This window comes from Schistocerca cancellata, chromosome 8 (assembly GCF_023864275.1).
Source record: "Schistocerca cancellata isolate TAMUIC-IGC-003103 chromosome 8, iqSchCanc2.1, whole genome shotgun sequence".
NCBI lineage: Eukaryota > Metazoa > Arthropoda > Insecta > Orthoptera > Acrididae > Schistocerca > Schistocerca cancellata.
Window position 1 is genome coordinate 281,365,203 of NC_064633.1, and position 19,021 is coordinate 281,384,223.

The following is a 19,021-nucleotide window of genomic DNA, read 5'->3' on the forward strand; positions in this document are numbered from 1 at the left end:
CTCAACTACTGGATGCTAGCCCAATTGAAAGTGATTGGGACCAAACCAAAGGGACAGCAAGTGACGGGGAACAGCTGCTGCTGGCCCAGTATGCCACATGGTTTCATTACTCTAATACCAACCTATAACCAACAGAGTGGGCACCGAATCTTTCCTGGAATGATTACAACCAAGATCTCAAATTGAATCCTTCTCCTCCTTCTCTTGAATTCTCATTGCAGGAATTACTCACTTCCTCCATTGCTTCTTGATTTTTCCTGAGGATTATCACTGAAACCTCAAACATTACTCAAGATGAGTTCCAAGGTATCCATAACCTGGAGGTAGACCACTCTGTCATCAACCAGACATTGGTTATGCTACTATTGTAGTAGACCATCAGAATATGTGACAGAGGTCTAATGTCAGCTCTCAGGCACCTTGATATACAAAACCATTCCTAATGGCCCCATTTCTTGCATCCAGAATGAGATGCAGAAAGTCCTGAAAACCCTAAGACGAAGCTCCCACAGAACAAATCTCACCACAGGTTAACTGAAACCTCCAACCCATCACACAGAGTCTCTTGCCCTATTTTTGCCTTGTCTTTTACAGACACCAACCTCTTCCCAGAACATCTCAAATCCATTCTCACCCCTCTCCCACCTGTACACCTGGAATTAACTATTGATGAGATGCTGCATTACACCAATATCCCCAAACACATGATTTCTTAGCCTTAAGACAATATACCTCCCAACAGCTACCTGAAAGTCTTCCTAAAAGCTTGTTTACTGTCAGCCAATACAATTTCATCCTCACTCATAACTACTGCATCCTTGAGGGCCAGGTCTATAATCAAATCAGGGGGAATGCTGTGAGAACCAAAAGAGCTTCGTAGTACACTAACTCTTCTGTGGGCCACATGGCACAGGCACACCTGAAGATCCAAAAGTTTGACCCCCTGGCTTGGTACAGATACACTGTTGACATCTTTGTGGTCTGGACTCATGGTGAAGAACTGCTCCAGTTCTAGCAACAGCTTAACTCTTTTTCTCTACTGAAATTCATCTAGTCATTCTCCAAATCAAAAGCTACCTTCTTTGACCTCCATCTCGCTGAAGCCCACAACAAACCTCAACTCATATAATACCAACCAACAAGCAACAATACATACACTTTGACAGCTAAACTCATCTGCTCCACCAACGGTTTGCTCGATACTTACACCAACAACCTCTGCCAAACTTTTCTCTGCCGCAACTACCCCACACACCAGTTTGCAAAAAAAATCTCCCATGAAGTATCCTCCTACTCTGACTAATAAAGCTCTTCCAAAAATGTCAGAAGCACTGCTTTTGTCACCCAGCATCCCACAGTCTTTGAATGCCTCGACATATTTCTCTGTCAAGCTACGACTTCCTCAAGCCAAACCCTGACATGAGATTCTCTCTCCCTTGTATCATATCTATCCTACCCTCTGTCATGAGCCATCATCCTCCTAATCATTGTAACGTCCTAGTCAAACAATATGAGATCCTCAAACCATTACCCCTACCTGTAGTCATTCCTGCTGTAAAACCTGACACGTGAACAATCCCGATACCACCAGCTTTAGTCTCATTATTGGTAAATCCTACGATATCAAAGGCAGAGAAGCATGTGAAATAATGCATCCTGTTTATCAAGTAATTTGTGTCTACTGTAGAGGGTTTTATATAGGAATAACCACCACTAAACCTGTCAGTTACATCATATGGGCTATTTGGATGCTCCCTCCTGACATTAGTTTTCTTGAACTCTGGAGGGGCAACATATATATAAACTTTTTATTAATTTTTTCTCACTATTTCTTCATTTTCATTATGCATTTACTTTTTCATCTTTGTTCTCCCCCTCTCCCTTTCTTCTTTAATCTACCTTAATTTCACTGTTCATTTCTCTTCCTCTTATTCTCCATGTTTTATTCCTCATCATCTCCATACTGAAGCTGGCACAGTGCTTACCACTGTACTATCTTTGACCTCCTACTCTCTTTGTACAACACCCCTGCCCCTTTTTTAATTTTTGTCTCCAACCATCCAAAAAACAGATGAGTCCCTCTCATCCTAGACTCTGAGGGACTTGTCCTTCCCTTGTAATGTTCCCCAACCTAATACTCTCTCCTCCTCAAGGAAGGAACTATTGGTTCCAAACGGTAGAATAGTGTATGTATTTTACTGTGTCTATAAGTAGTATCGTAATACCATGTCCGAAAAGTAAGCCTGGCCAGCAATTCTGTGTCATTCCTCCCTCCCTGCCCCTGCACCCCAAATACTGCCTGACCTCTGGCAGCAACCTGTTAGAGACTTACTCACTATAATATATAACTCCATTCTGAATCCTAGACACAGATGTGGAGGCCATATGGAAATTACTTTTACATCTAGTATTGTAGTCACTTCCACAGTTCCTCCTAAGTTCACTATTATTTTTAATCACATATACTACTGGGTAGCAAACATATTGCCACAAGAATCTAAGAATCCCCTAAGTCCCTGAAACAGCTTTTCTGCAGGATGTTCAGTTAACTAGTTCCTACAATATTTTGACTACACTTGGCTAGAAAATAATCTTTCCAGGACATTACTGAGTTGAAGCAGAAAAATATGCAAGCAAACCTGTTTGCAGACCAGCAAAATAATAACAAGATTCTAGGAGCTGGACTCATTGACTGATGAAAAAGAATGTCACTACTTTGGCTGAAATGCCTAAAAAGTCATAAGAGCTGCTGGTTTTCAGCAAGATAACATTTTTTATGCTCTCTTTAAGAGTTCAGTTTTCAAAACTTTTTTTCAATTAAACACAAAGGCACATCAGTTAAGAATTTTAGTTATCATTTGGAAAGAGCAGGGTTCAAATCTCTACCTGACTATGTGGTCTCCATTTTTCATTGGTTTCCCTAAATCATTTCAATTGAAACTCAGATTAGCTTCTGTGAAAATGTCATAACCAGTTTTTGTCTCTGTACTTGGGGAATCTGAACTTGGATTCCATTTCTAATTATCTCATCTTGACTTAAACCTTAATTTCATTTCTCTGCTATGTGAAACCCAATTAAAAATAATCATGAAAAGGTTAATAGCATTAACACCTTATCTTTTAATCCAATATAGTTTAATAGTGTAATGGTGTTCACTTTGAAGTGTTGACTTACACTACTCTTCTTTTTGTATATGTTGGAACGATACATATTCTTTGCCAAACCAAAATCACAGATCTTCACAACATTCCCGTCGGCCAGTAGAATGTTTCGAGCTGCCAGGTCTCCATGTAACACCTACAAAAAAGGCAACAAAGAAGCTAACATGAAAAATGTTCAAGAAATGTATGTTGGTATAAACTTCCTATTACAAAAAAATTGATTTACCTTTCTCTGAGCTAAGTAATCCATTCCATTAGCTATTTGGTATGACCAGCATACAAGGTCATGCGTACATACTGGATTCACTTTACCAGCATCATCACACTTATAATAATAGCACCATTCTTGTGGTCTGCTGCCACCACTCACTGAATAACAAAGAATATGTAAGATACGAATAAAACATAAATTTCCATCAGCTCATTTCAACATCAAACAATGGGAAAATATATAATTTTTCTATCGTTCTGTCCTAGGCACTTAGAATTCAACAAAGTGTACAAGGAGCCAGGAGCATAATGAGAGCAGTATCAAAGTTAATATATGTTTTTTAATGTAATCCACTTTCCTATCATTAGATGATCATCTTTGTGTTTAGTTGTTTCTTGAAATCCAACTGACAACATTATTTTTTCATCTGTCAGCTGTTCACTTGGACAGATACCATCTGACTTCAGCTCACTTTCATTGCAGACATAATTCTACCTCAGACACTTGTCTCATCACTGTTCCATTAGTTTGTCTTTCTGTTTCTCCTAGTAATTTCCAACATACATCTCCTCATTGCCTGCAGAGAAACTCTTAGTTTTCTAATAGTTTTTCCCACTGAAAGTCCACAAATCACTGTTATAAATCAAAATTAGTAAGGCACAAACATTGTAAAGTCACTGTTGGAGACACAAATGGAAGTTTGATTTTGAAAATCCTATATATTTTACCAAATGTGTTACATGGTATTTTCCCTCTTCTATTTATTTCTTTTGTATTCCATCCATTCATTTTTTTCAACTGTGCTAAATACAATAATTATGTATTGAACGTGTATGACTTCACTGTTAATTTGTACTGTTTTCTTTAGGATATATTAGAGATACATTACATTAGTCTTCAAGTAATTGCTTTTTGGGCTCACTTTAACTTGGTCTGTTAGGTACTTTACACTTTTTGTTGAAGTTTGTCTGAATGAGGAATAAATAACACAGTGTCCTAAGGATAGCTTCCTCATTGAGAGGAAGTGGGGTGTTGTGCTTCATGATTTACATTGCATTGCTTTCAGTGGGACAAACTGACACATCACTGTTAATCTTTGGCACACTAGTGTAGAAGATGCCACAAAGAAGCATGATAATTTGTGTATATAATATGACTTCTGGTATTTAATTTGTGCACAAAAGTGATCATAATCTCGAAAATCTAAATCCAATTTTACATAGAATTTCAACATACTTTTCTTGTTGTTTATCCATCACATTTCTATCATTGTATCACAACTCTTGTATCTGTCATGATATACTGTGTATTTTCATATGTAATATGCAATGAAAACTGCATTCTGTACTAATATTATCAGTTATAATCAAATTTGTGCTTTATACAATTTTGGCAATAGTATCCTTGTTCAGAGATTCAGTCCCTTAATTTAATTTATATTTATGTGAACAAAAGTATATTTTTGGAAGTTTATAAGTGCCTGGCATAATGTATTTCATAGAAAATTGACAGTTTAAAAATACAGACATATATTCAATGTATTTCAGCAGGAGTATCTGATTTGGAAAATTGTTTCCATTTAATCACAGTGTAGGTATTCAAGGGATTAAATTCATACTTCTACCTTTTTCCCACATGTTGATATCTTTGCTCTACAGAAGTTTTTGAAAATGTACAACTGAAACCCAAACAAGGTTCTTCCTCAGTTGACTACTGTGGCATAATAATGTATTCTACACATATTATAATTGTACATTGTGTTCAATTTAGTTTGCCTTTCGACATCAGTATTTATTGTCTGCATTTATCATAAATTTATGGTTTTTGCAATGTTGTTACTGAGAATAAATTTAAAAAACCTGAGATTTTATCCCAGTTTCTCTCTTTTCATAATAGAAAATCACTTTCTTTGTTGGTAATAACCTAAGTTTCTAAAGGGAACCTGTGTTCCCTGTAGCATAACATATCCAGAAATTAAAAAAGAATGAGCTTGTTGAGTTTAAAGTTCCTTGCTTTCTTTTCTGTACAACACAGCACCAGCCACAGACCAGCTTTGACACAAGATGAAAGCAACTGGAAATTTCTGTGACTGCTGTCAAGTGATTGAAAGATGCTTTGAGTAGTTTGTCAAGAGGATTATAAGGAGATATGTGCCAAAGTTGCCACAATTACCTCAAGTACTATCCTCTCCCTTGTATACTATCTTTTGCACAGGACATAAATAACTTACTAACACTTGTATAAGTGATTGTGAGTGACACGCCAGTGGTAGGTCTAGCAGCTCTACACACAGGAGGCAGGGCCCAGGAAAAACTCAGAGTATTTTCTTCCCTCTAACCAATAAGTTTGAAGTGCTGTCCCCCTCTGAATATGAACCAATGAAACACACTTCCCACAATTCAAAACATACTGGTCCCTTTTCTGGCAGAAGGTAATTCAAAAGAGGAAATTCTCTTAATTGTCAATGATTCGACTGTACTATTTAAATTTCCTTAGGGAAATGAAAGCAACAGATAGCAAAGACCCTCTTGTGCTCAATTTCATGCCTGTAGGTCTCATTCAATGTGTGGAAGTTATTGTTCAGCGGCTATTGAGAGAAAAAGATGGACCAGTTGCACACTATGACATCATTTGGAATGAATGATGCCTGTCATCTGGGCTCAAATGTCATAGGCAGATAATCTGACTCTCCATATAGCCAAGATACTGGTAGTTGTATTGTATTATTATGGTAGTGTAATTTATTAGGGCAAGATCGAAGGAAAAGCTGCCTACAGATGAGACTATTAAAATACTAGTGACCAATAGCCAAAGCACTAAAATCCTACAGACTGAAAAAAATTGTAGGTGATCCTAAAGTAACATCAGGTACCACAAATTAGCTAAACCCCAAAACTGATAGCAGTGAGTTTTTTGCGATAAATCGAAAAGATAGGTGAACAGGAAAATGGCAGTAGTGTGTTCATCATAACAGACAACAAACTCACTTCCATCAAGATAGAAATAGAAGCTGCATGTGAGACTGTTTGGGCAAGACTGTGTATCAAGACAGAAAACTGCTGTTCACTAGCATGTATGTTTCATAATCATTGTCACATCATTGGAGGATACTTTAATCATCCATCCATCAACTGGGAAAATTACAGTTTCGCAAGTGATGGTCATGACAAGACATCCTAAGAGACATTAGTAAATGCCTTCTCTGAAAACTATCTAGAACAGGCAGTTCAGAAGAGCACTAACGTGGAAATACATTGTAACTAATGGTAACAATTAGACCTCTCTGTGGATGTCCGAACTGAAACTGATGTCAGTGACCATAAGGCAGTTGTAGGAACAATGATTTCCAAAGTACAAAAGCCAACAGAACAAGTAGATGGGTTTAGATATTCAGTAAACTAGATAAAGAGGTGGAAGTGTGATATCTCAAACAGGAACCTGAAGTACTGAGCACTGGGCAGTAACATGTATAGGAACTATGTCTCAAGTTTCGCAGAATAGATGACCAAATACTGGATAACACTATGTAATAGGAGGAACCTACCATGGTATACAATCCCTGCAACAAAACTTCTGCTGTAATCACTGCATAAAATGTGTAAAACAAAGCTTATGGTTAGAGATAGAGACCTGCTAAACAAAACAATTTTGATCATCAAAATGGAGATGAGAGGAGCCTTCAATGACTACCACAGAAGAATCTTCCCAAAGGACCCCCACAAAACCCAAAGAAATGCCAGTCAGTGGCACCAAAATTAGTGCGCAGAGAGTCATGGATGATATAGGAACTGAAATTGAGGATACCAAAGCAAAACCCTAAATGCTTATGGCTATTCTAATGTTCTTTTACAAAGTAAAATCCAAGAGCACTGCCCCAGTTTAATTCACTAGTGCAAAAATGAGCAATGCAGATATTAGTGTCAGTGGCATTGAGAAATAGATGCAATAGTTGCAACTGAAAAGAGCTCCACAACATAGAGGAATCTCTAAGAAATTCTCTACGGAAACTGTAGATCCCTCAAACAAAAGACAATGCCAAGCAGCTGCAAGAAATATGAGTAATACCAGTCGGAATGAAAGTTAGCAGAAGTGATCAATCACATTACCCTCTGATGTCTTTCACAGAAATTTGCTGTATAATCTTAGAACATATTCTGAGACCACACATAAAAGGTATCTTGAACAGGATGGCCTCATCCAAGTAAATGAATATGGATTCGGAAAACAAATGAGGATTTCTCACATGACATCCTGAAAGAAAAGGATCATGACAGCCAAGTAGGTGGAATATTTCTTGACTTCCAAAAAAACCATTTGACTCAGTTTCACACCAAGGCTTGTAAACAAAAGTATGATCAATATATATATATATATATATATATATATATATATATATATATATATATATATATATATATATATATAAAAACAAAGATGATGTGACTTACCAAACGAAAGCGCTGGCATGTCGATAGACACACAAACAAACACAAACATACACACAAAATTCTAGCTTTCGCAACCAATGGTTGCCTCTTCAGGAAAGAGGGAAGGAGAGGGAAAGACGAAAGGATTTGGGTTTTAAGGGAGAGGGGTAAGGAGTCATTCCAATTCCGGGAGTGGAAAGACTTACCTTAGGGGGAAAAAATTACGGGTATACTCTCGCACACACACACATCCATCCGCATATACACAGACACAAGCAGATATATATATATATATATATATATATATATATATATATAGAATAGGTTCACAGATATGCAAGTGGCTTGAGGTCTTCTTAAGTTATAGAACCCATTATGTTGTCATCAATGGCGAATGTTCATCAGAGACTATGGTACCATCAAAACTAAAACTCTCCATAATAAAGCCACTTCACAAAAAGGATAGTACAGCTGACATAAATAATTATAGGACAGTTTCATTATAGCCAGGTTTTTCTAAAGTAATTGAAAGAGTATTGTATGAACGTAATGTTGAGTAATGTATGAACGGCTAGATGACTTCCTGAATAAAAATAAAATACTGAATAATGCTCAAAATGGGTTTAGAAAGAACAGATCCACAGAAATGGCAGTCTTCCAATTCATGAAAATGGTCCTAAATGCCTTGGACAAAAATGAATTAAGTGACGGGATATTCTTAAATGTATCTAAAGCATTTGATCTACTAAGCCATGACTTATTGCTTATGAAACTAGAATCTTATGGGGCCCAGAGACTCACCTTCAAATGGTTCAAGCCTTATCTCTTTGATAGACAACAGAAAGTACAAATATGTCATGAAGGCAAAGAGTATCTTTCAGATTAAAAAACATTAGTTCTGGAGTGCCCCAGGGTTCCGTGTTAGGCCCTCTGTTATTCCTTGTGTTATAAATGATTTGCCAAACTATCTGACAGTTGCAGAAATGGTGATGTTCACTGATTACACTAGCATTTTCATAAAAGGATACACCAAGGATAATCTACAGCAGAGTGTCTCTAGGACAATAAATGAGATAAGAAAATGGTTTAGCGATAGTGCTTTGATCATAAATAAGGATAAAATGGTATTGATGAATTTCAGTAATATTAAAAGTAAAGTAGAAGAAGAGTAAAAGCTGAGTTAGGAAACTATGTTATTGCACAAGCTCCATACACAAAATTCCAAGGTATATGGATGGATGAGCACTTGAAATGGGAAAAAAATCTAGAAGTTTGGACTAAAAAAACTAAGTAAATGCTGCTATGTGCTAAGAATGCTTCGAAACTGTTGCAACACTGAATCATTGCGGTGTACCTATTACGCTTTTATCAACAGTCTGCTTAGATATGGTGTGATCTTCTGGGGAAATACAGGTATGGCACAACAAGCTTTCAAACTTCCAAAAAGGTCTATTAGAATAATGAAAGGGGTTCCCTGTAAAGTGCCAAGCAACGAAATATTTAAAGAATTAAAAATAATGACTCTTCATAGCTTGTACATCTATGAATGGGTCTGCTTTCTGAAAACTCACCAGCAATTTTCAGCATTAAATAATCAGGTTCATAACATGAGACAAGGAACAGAGATGATTTTCACAGAGACACCCACAAAGGAGCACTCTACCAAAAAAATATAAACTACCAGCCTAAAATACTTTTTAGAGCATTGTCTGCTACAATATAGAAAATTAAAGTATTTCATAAATTAAAGGTAGATTTTAAACAATTTTTACTAACACATAGTTTTTATAACATTGAAGAATATCTGAATATGGAAAAGTAATACTATTTTTATATACTGATATAAAATATTTGTATTTATATTCCAAGTTTTTGAAACAAATTAAATATAAGGAATTATATTGTAATTGACAACATCCATACAATGTATATTGCTAACAGATCAATAAAGAGATTGAATTGAATTGAATAAGGAGCGTCCCAGAGAAGTGTAATGTTGTTGTTGTTGTTGTTGTTGTGGTCTTCAGTCCAGAGACTGGTTTGATGCAGCTCTCCATGCTACTCTATCCTGTACAAGGTTCTTCATCTCCAGTACCTACTACAACCTACATCCTTCTGAATCTATTTAGTGTATTCATCTCTTGGTCTCCCTCTGCGATTTTTACCGTGCATTCTACCCTCCAATACTAAATTGGTGATCCCTTGATGCCTCAGAATATGCCCTACCAACCAATCCCTTCTTCTAGTCAACTTAAGCCACAAATTTCTTTTCTCTCCAATTCTATTCAATAACTCCCCATTAGTTATGTGATCTACCCATCTAATCTTCAGAATTCTTGTGTAGCACCACTTTTCGAAAGCTTCTATTCTCTTCTTCTCTAAACTTTTTACCGTCCATGTTTCACTTCCATACATGGCTACACTCCATACAAATACTTTCAGAAACGACTTCCTGACACTTAAATCTACACTCAATGTTAACAAATTTCTCTTCTTCAGAAATGCTTTCCTTGCCATTGCCAGTCTACATTTTATATCCTCTCTACTTCGACCATCATCAGTTATTTTGCTCCCCAAACAGCAAAACTCCTTTACTACTATAAGTGTGTCATTTCCTAATCTAATTCCCACAGCATCACCCAATTTAATTCAACTACATTCCATTATTCTCATTTTGCTTTTGTTGATGTTCATCTTATATCCTCCTTTCAAGACCATGTCCATTCCATTCAGGTGCTCTTCCAGGTCCTTTTCTGTCTCTGACAGAATTACAATGTCATCGGCAAACCTCGAAGTTTTTATTTCTTCTCCATGGATTTTAATTCCTACTCCATATTTTTCTTTTGTTTCTTTTACTGCTTGCTCAATATATAGATTGAATAACATCGGGGAGAGGCTACAACCCTGTCTCATTCCCTTCCCAACCACTACTTCCCTTTCATGACCCTCCACTCTTATAACTGCCATCTGGTTTCTGTACAAATTGTAAATAGCCTTTTGCTCCCTGTATTTTACCCTGCCACCTTCAGAATTTGAAATAGAGTATTCCAGTCAACATTGTCAAAAGCTTTCTCTAAGTCTACAAATGCTAGAAACATAGGTTTGCCTTTCCTTAATCTATTTTCTAAGATAAGTTATAGGGTCAGTATTGCCTCACATGTTCCAACATTTCTACAGAATCCAAACTGATCTTCCCCGAGGTTGGCTTCTACCAGTTTTTCCATTCGTCTGTAAAGAATTCATGTTAGTATTTTGCAGCAGTGGCTTATTAAACTGATAGTTCGGTAATTTTCACTTCTGTCAACACTTGCTTTCTTTGGGATTGGAATTATTATATTCTTCTTGAAGTCTGAGGGTATTTTGCCTGTCTCATACAGCTTGCTCCCCAGATGATAGAGTTTTGTCAGGACTGGCTCTCCCAAGGCTGTCAGTAGTTCTAATGAAATGTTGTCTACTCCGGGGGCCTTGTTTCGACTTAGGTCCTTCAGTGCTCTGTCAAACTCTTCACGCAGTATCATATCTCCCATTTCTTCTTCATCTACAGTCTCTTCCATTTCTATAATATTGTCCTCAAGTACATCACCCTTGTATAGACCCTCTATATATTCCTTCCACCTTTCTGCTTTCCCTTCTTTGCTTTGAACTGGGTTTCCATCTGAGCTCTTGATATTCATGCAAGTGGTTCTCTTTTCTCCAAATGTCTCTTTGATTTTCCTGTAGGCAGTATCTATCTTACCCCTAGTGAGATAAGGCTCTACATCCTTACATTTGTCCTCTAGCCATCCTTGCTTAGCCATTTTGCAGAAGTGTGATAGGACCACTGTTATTCTCTATACACATAAGAGATTTGGCAGACAGGGTGGACAGCAATCTTGGGTTGTTGGCTAATGATGGTGTTGTGTATGGTAAAGTGTGTTCACTGAGTGACTGCAGGAGGATACAAAGTGACTTAAACAAAATTTCTAGTTGGTGTGATGTAGAAAACTGTAAGTTAATGGGGATGAGTAGGAAAAACAGACCCATAATGTTCGGATACAGCATTAGTAGTGCCTTGCTTGACACAGTCACATTTGTTTAAATATCTAGGCATAACGTCGCAAAGTGATATGAAATGGAGCAAGGATCTGAGCGTAGTAGTAGGAAAGGCGAATAGTCAACTTCAGTTTATTCAGAGAATTCTAGGAAAGTGTGGTTCATCTATACAGGAGACCACATATAGCACACTAGTCTGAGTACTGCTTGAGTATTGCTTGAGTGTTTGGAACCCATACCAGGTCAGAGTATAGGATGACATTGAAGCAATTCAGAGGTTAGGCTGCTAGATTTGTTACTGGTAAGTTTGAACAAGATGCAAATGTTACAGAGATGCTTCAGGAATTCAAATGGGAATCCCTGGAGGGAAGTCAACAATCTTCAGCAGGAACACTATTGACAAAATATAGAGAAACAGAACTTGAAGCAGACTGCAGAATGATTCTGTTTTCTCCAACATACATTGCGTGTTAGGACCATGAATATAAGATTAAAGAAATTAGGGCTCATATGGAGTCGTCTTTCTCTCATTCTATTTGCAAGTGGAACAGGGAAGGATATGGCTAGTAATGGTATGGGGTAACCTCTGCCATGCATCGTAATGTGGATTGCTGAGTACTGATGTAGAAACATAATTTTTGATAGGTAGAGGATTTCTTGTTAAGGAGGAGACAGCATGTCGTCTCAGATGGAGAGTCACTGGCAGATGTAGAAGTAAATTTAAGTTTGCCCCAGGGAAGTGTGTAGGAACCCTTGTTGATAATGTTGCAAATTAAAATCTAATAGACTATTACTGACATAACTTCAAGATATTCTTGGATTATGCAGTTATCTAGAATGGGGTATTGTCTGATGAAGGTGCATGAATTGTTATCCACTCAGATATTGATAAGTTTTAAAGTGGCACAAAGGTTCTAAAATTATGCACTACACGAAAAGCAAAAGCCTAGTATCTTATGACTACAATATCAAAGAGTTATGGCTGATAGCAAAAACCTAGTATCTTATGACTACAATATCAAAGAGTTATGGCTGAAACAAGTACACTCATACAAAAAATTTGAATGTAACAATTTATAAAGATATGAAATGGAATGAGTACATAGGCTTAGCCTCAGGTAAGGGCCACTAGCAGACTTCACTGCATTGGTGGGATATTGGGAAAATGCGGTCAGTCTATAAATGAAACTGTTTACAAAATACATGTGTCACTGACCCTAGAATATTTCTCAAGTGTATGGGACCTATACCAAATGAACAGGAGATATTAGATGTATACAAAGAAGAACAGCAAAAATGGTCACAGGTTTATTTGATCCACAGTAGACCATCAGAGAGATGCTGAAAAACCTGAAATGACAGACTGCTGAAGATAAGATGCAAACAATCCTGCAACAGCCTACTAACAAATTATCAAGAAACAGTATTAAATGAGGAGTCTAGGAATACACTACAGCAACCTACATACTACTACTGTAGGTCCACAAAGATGAGGTAATACTAATTACAGCATGCACTGAGGCATTTAAGCACTCATTCTTCCCACACACACATGGAACTGGAAGAAACTCTGATGTGAAGTTTCCTCTGCCATACACACCACAGTCATTTGCAAAGTATGAATGTACACTCCTGGAAATGGAAAAAAGAACACATTGACACCGGTGTGTCAGACCCACCATACTTGCTCCGGACACTGCGAGAGGGCTGTACAACAATGATCACACGCACGGCACAGCGGACACACCAGGAACCGCGGTGTTGGCCGTCGAATGGCGCTAGTTGCGCAGCATTTGTGCACCGCCGCCATCAGTGTCAGCCAGTTTGCCGTGGCATACGGAGCTCCATCGCAGTCTTTAACACTGGTAGCATGCCGCGACAGCGTGGATGTGAACCGTATGTGCAGTTGACGGACTTTTAGCGAGGGCATATAGTGGGCATTCGGGAGGCCGGGTGGACGTACCGCCGAATTGCTCAACACGTGGGGCGTGAGGTCTCCACAGTACATCGATGTTGTCGCCAGTGGTCGGCGGAAGGTGTACGTGCCCGTCGACCTGGGACCGGACTGCAGCGACGCATGGATGCACGCCAAGACCGTAGGATCCTACGCAGTGCCGTAGGGGACCGCACCACCACTTCCCAGCAAATTAGGGACACTGTTGCTCCTGGGGTATCGGCGAGGACCATTCGCAACCGTCTCCATGAAGCTGGGCTACGGTCCCGCACACCATTAGGCCGTCTTCCGCTCACGCCCCAACATCGTGCAGCCCGCCTCAAATGGTGTCGCGACAGGCGTGAATGGAGGGACGAATGGAGACGTGTCGTCTTCAGCAATGAGAGTCGCTTCTGCCATGGTGCCAATGATGGTCGTATGCGTGTTTGGCGCCGTGCAGGTGAGCGCCACAATCAGGACTGCATACAACCGAGGCACACAGGGCCAACACCCAGCATCATGGTGTGTGGAGCGATCTCCTACACTGGCCGTACACCACTGGTGATCGTCGAGGGGACACTGAATAGTGCACGGTACATCCAAACTGTCATCGAACCCATCGTTCTACCATTCCTAGACCGGCAAGGGAACGTGCTGTTCCAACAGGACAATGCACGTCCGCATGTATCCCATGCTACCCAACGTGCTCTAGAAGGTGTAAGTCAACTACCCTGGCCAGCAAGATCTCCGGATCTGTCCCCCATTGAGCATGTTTGGGACTGGATGAAGCGTCGTCTCACGCGGTCTGCACGTCCAGCACGAACGCTGGTCCAACTGAAGCGCCAGGTGGAAATGGCATGGCAAGCCATTCCACAGGACTACATCCAGCATCTCTACGATCGTCTCCATGGGAGAATAGCAGCCTGCATTGCTGCGAAAGGTGGATATACACTGTACTAGTGCCGACATTGTGCATGCTCTGTTGCCTGTGTCTATGTACCTGTGGTTCTGTCAGTGTGATCATGTGATGTATCTGACCCCAGGAATGTGTCAATAAAGTTTCCCCTTCCTGGGACAATGAATTCACGGTGTTCTTATTTCAATTTCCAGGAGTGTATTTGTAGATGTCGACTTCATTATTGTATTGTATTAAATTGTATATCTATTGGTACTGTGAATCATACTTTGTACAGGAGAACATAATGAAATAATTGCAATAAAGTTTAACAGAAAACTGTTGTATGGTTTCCAATATATAGCAATATAAGTCTAACATATGGGAATAACATTTCACAAATACACAAATAAATTTTTCACATACACATTTCCTACTTCAGCCTTGATTATCAGGTACACACATATATGTAATAGACTACATATAATACACAGATAAATCTACATGTACAAATTTCTTATTTCGGCCTTAATTGTATAAACTATTTAGATTTTACACCTATTTACATTGTAGATAAAAATTCATCAACACTATAGTAGCAATTCTGTAGCAAGTGGTCACTCATTGCAGTTTTGAATTTATGAATGCCAGTTACTGCCTTAACTTTTTTAGGTAGTTTGTTATACAGTTTTTTTCCTGCTTGCAAGGGTCCTTTTTGTTTTAGTGTTGTATGTGAAAACTGCTTATGTAAATCTTGATTATTTCTTGTGTTGTATAAAAGGGTATTTTGGTTTTTTGGGGCAATCTTGCTATTTTCATCTATGATTTTCCTTATAAACATTATTGTTTCTAGGCTATATAGGCAGGGTAATGGCCTATATAAGTTTTTTAAATGAGGGTTTGCTTGAAGATCGAGGTGCTGTGCCTTCCATGGCTCTTATAATTCTTTTTAGTGCAATAAAACAGCTTTTGCTGGGTGGTGAATTTCCCCAGCAAATTAAACCATATCTTAGTAGTGATCTGCCTGGGAATTTTTTATTTTTAATGACTTGCATTGATATGCATCCAGCAAGAATTTTTATACTATAACAAATGGTATTTAATTTACTACATAGGTGTTGTGTGTTTTTCTGCCATCTTATGTCATCTTGGATCCAAACTCCCAGAAATTTGGTGCTATTTACAATTTCAGGTCTTTTTCCTAACAGTTCTATGGTTGCAGTTAAGGGTTATTTATTCTGCACTGTGTGTAGATGCATAGTGTTTGTTTTATGTGTGTTTATATTAAGTTCATTGTAAACCATTCAGATACACCTTAAATGAATTTTTTTATTTCATTTTGGAGCTCTTCTGGGGTCTTTCCTTTGATAAGTATAATTGTATCTCCAGCATATTAGATGGTTCCAAGTTATTTACAAACAGCAAGAACAAGATTGGTCCCATTATGGAACCCTGCGACACACCATATTTAACACACAGTTTTTCTGATTGATAGGAAATTAAATTTCTTCCTTCTTTGTATAAGACTCGAACTATTTGGTGTCTGTTTTTTAGATATGACTTTACCCACTCATACGCTGGGCCTCTGATACCAACATTTTCTAGCTTTCTAAGCAATAGACCATGGTTAATGATGTCAAATGCTTTTGAAAGATCTAGGAATATTGCTGCTATGTGTTCTTTTTTATCTAATGCATTTAAAGCTTCATTTAGGAAATTGATAATAGCTGTCTCAGTGGATTTACGTTTTTGGAAACCATGCTGTGTAGCTGAGAAAAGTTTTTTTTTTTTTTCAATGAAATCTACGTGTCTTTTATAAAATATTTTTTCAATCATTTTAGGAAAAATAGATAGTAAGAGACTGGCCTATAATTTGTTATATCTGTTCTTTCACCCTTTTTGTACAATGGCTTCACTTATCTATTTTTAACCTTTCTGGGAAGATTCCCTGAGAAAGTGAACTATTGTGTATGTCTAGCATGGGCCTAACTACTAAGGGTGCATATTTTTTAATGATATGGTCTGGTATGTTTTCAGTACCAGAGGAAAATTCTGATTTTAGCTCCTCTGTTGTTTCTAGCATTTTCTGTTCATCTGTTGGGTATAGGAAGAGAGATTTGTCACTAGGGATGGTTTTAATCTGATTTGCAGTGGCAGCATATTGAAAGTTTTGCTTCACCAGAATCTCAGCTGCCTCAGACAGATATGAGTTAAATTTACTTGCTATCTGCTGGGGATCAGATATTACAGAAGAGTATCCTTTCAGTTTGGTATTACGGTATTCTCTCCATTTTACTCCTGTTTCATGCCTTACAATGTCCTATGTGGCTTTCATTTTATTTCGTGCATTTGCTATGAAGGAATTATTTGCAATTCTTTTTGCCCCTTTTTTGACTTTAGTTAAAATCTTTTTGCAATTCTTAAGATAGGAATCAAATTCTGGGAATGTGGTGTGCTGCCTACATATTACATGAAGTAATCTCTTTTTCTTTGCAGATATTTGTATCCCTGTTGTGACCCATTTTATTTTCAGATCCTTTTTTGTGACTGTCTTTTTATGGAAAGGAAAGCAAAGTTCAAAATAATAGCTAAAACTATTTAGGATTTTGTTGAATTTATCATTTGTACTTTTACATTCATAGATGTCTTCCCAAGTTTCTTTACTCAGGTAGTTAAGGAAATGTTGTATATTCTGGTCGTTATACTTCCTAGATTAGTTTTTAGACATTCAGTTGAACCAAACTGTTTTCCTAATCTTATACTAATTTCTTGGGCTGTGGGCTCCCCAAAGCCTGTATTGTGGGTTTGAGTTGAATATTGCAAGGGCACATCTGTAAATATTTGATGAAGGATTGTGGATGAGGTTTTTGTGATGTGTGTTGGTGTTTCTGTATTGGCATTTAAATTGAAAGTTGTTAAGAGGTTCAGTAAAGCAGTTTTTTGTCTGGACTCACTTGCAAAGTCATTGCTGAAATCCCCAAATATAATTAGTTTTCTATTTTTTGTGTAGTCTACTCTAATGCCAGCAGCATAAGTAAGGTGGTTCAGAGATGCTCCATTGACACATATTCATTCATTTTTCCAGTTCAAGGACCTGAAAACTTCCCTTGCAAACACTGAGAATAGTTTTGACAATAGGGAAATTACCATACCTGATTCTTTTTACAATTCTGCATTTGTCACTATTCTGATGAAGTCTAACTGAATCTGTTGCATTGACATACATGTTCTTCAGTATTTTTATATAGGTTTAATCAGTTTTTTGTTTCTCAAGAGTTGTAAGAACACATTTAATCAAAGTCACTTGAAAATTTTGTCAAAATCTATTACTCCATGGGAAAATGCTAGTTGTTACTTATTGCTCTATTCTGTGATTTAACTCACTCATACATATCATCAGTTGTCTTATATCTACATCACAAGCTATACTGTTTCTTTGCTGATTAGAAGCAATAGTTATCTAAAGGCATGGTGATAATTTTAGTGAAATATTGTACATTATGGAGAGGAGAGTGATAGTTATCTTTAGCAGCTGCCTTGTTCTATCTGACCTTCTCTTTTCTTTTGCTTTCTTCATACTTGCAAGATCTTTGTTTGTTTCTCTCTTCTGTCTTTGTCAGGTCAACATTTTCATATTTATTTGGTGTTCTTATATTTTTTCTGTATTTTGTCATAGCTTTTTCTTTTGTTTTCTTTTCTTGGCTGACATTTCTGTGCCACTGCCTTTACCTGTCAGGTGGGTCCCTCTCACTTTGTGTCTGAGTCATTTGTCCCTCCTTTCTAACCTTCTGCAACCTATCCTTGCTTTCTCCCTGAGGAAGGAACTAATAATTCTGAGAGCCAGTGTAATGTAATTGGACAAAGCTCCTGTCTCCAACATGTATTGTAGAATACAAAAACTCAGTTTAAATTCATGACACAATCCAATGGTATTAATGTCATAATTTAACAATATTACGCAAAGGAAAGTAGCTCTCACAATATAGTGGAGATGTTGAGTTGCAGATAGGCACAACAACAAGACTGTCAGAAATAAAGCTTTTGGCCAGTAAGGCATTCATCAAAATTAGATGACAGACACACATAATTTCATAGTTATTGTGCTTATGATAACTCGACTTATTCTTATTTTTCTCATAAAAAGAAATAACACGATAATATTATCATAAGCCTTATTTTCAGACAATGTAATTATTTTTCATACTTCCAATTTAATTCAGAATAATAATCATGTTTGAAATTATCAACATCTTTCTATAATTTATTTTTATTAATAATCTGACAACATCCATAAAAGAAGTATTTAATTATATATGAAACTGTTTGAATAAAAAGATAATGTACTTCAAGATCGCTGAACT

At 37.5% G+C, this 19,021-nt stretch overlaps 1 protein-coding gene across 2 annotated transcripts in view; it reads right to left on the reverse strand.

Annotated features, from left to right (window-relative positions):
* The window catches only part of LOC126095731 (mast/stem cell growth factor receptor kita-like), a 296,078-nt gene that overhangs the window by 31,218 nt on the left and 245,839 nt on the right, over positions 1 to 19,021 (reverse strand). For both annotated transcript variants that reach the window (XM_049910501.1, XM_049910500.1), the window contains exons 16-17: positions 3,389 to 3,531; positions 3,176 to 3,298 (exon numbers count right to left, since the gene is read on the reverse strand). In XM_049910501.1, coding sequence (XP_049766458.1) covers positions 3,176 to 3,298; positions 3,389 to 3,531 — 266 coding nt within the window. The remainder of the gene's footprint in view (positions 1 to 3,175; positions 3,299 to 3,388; positions 3,532 to 19,021) is intronic.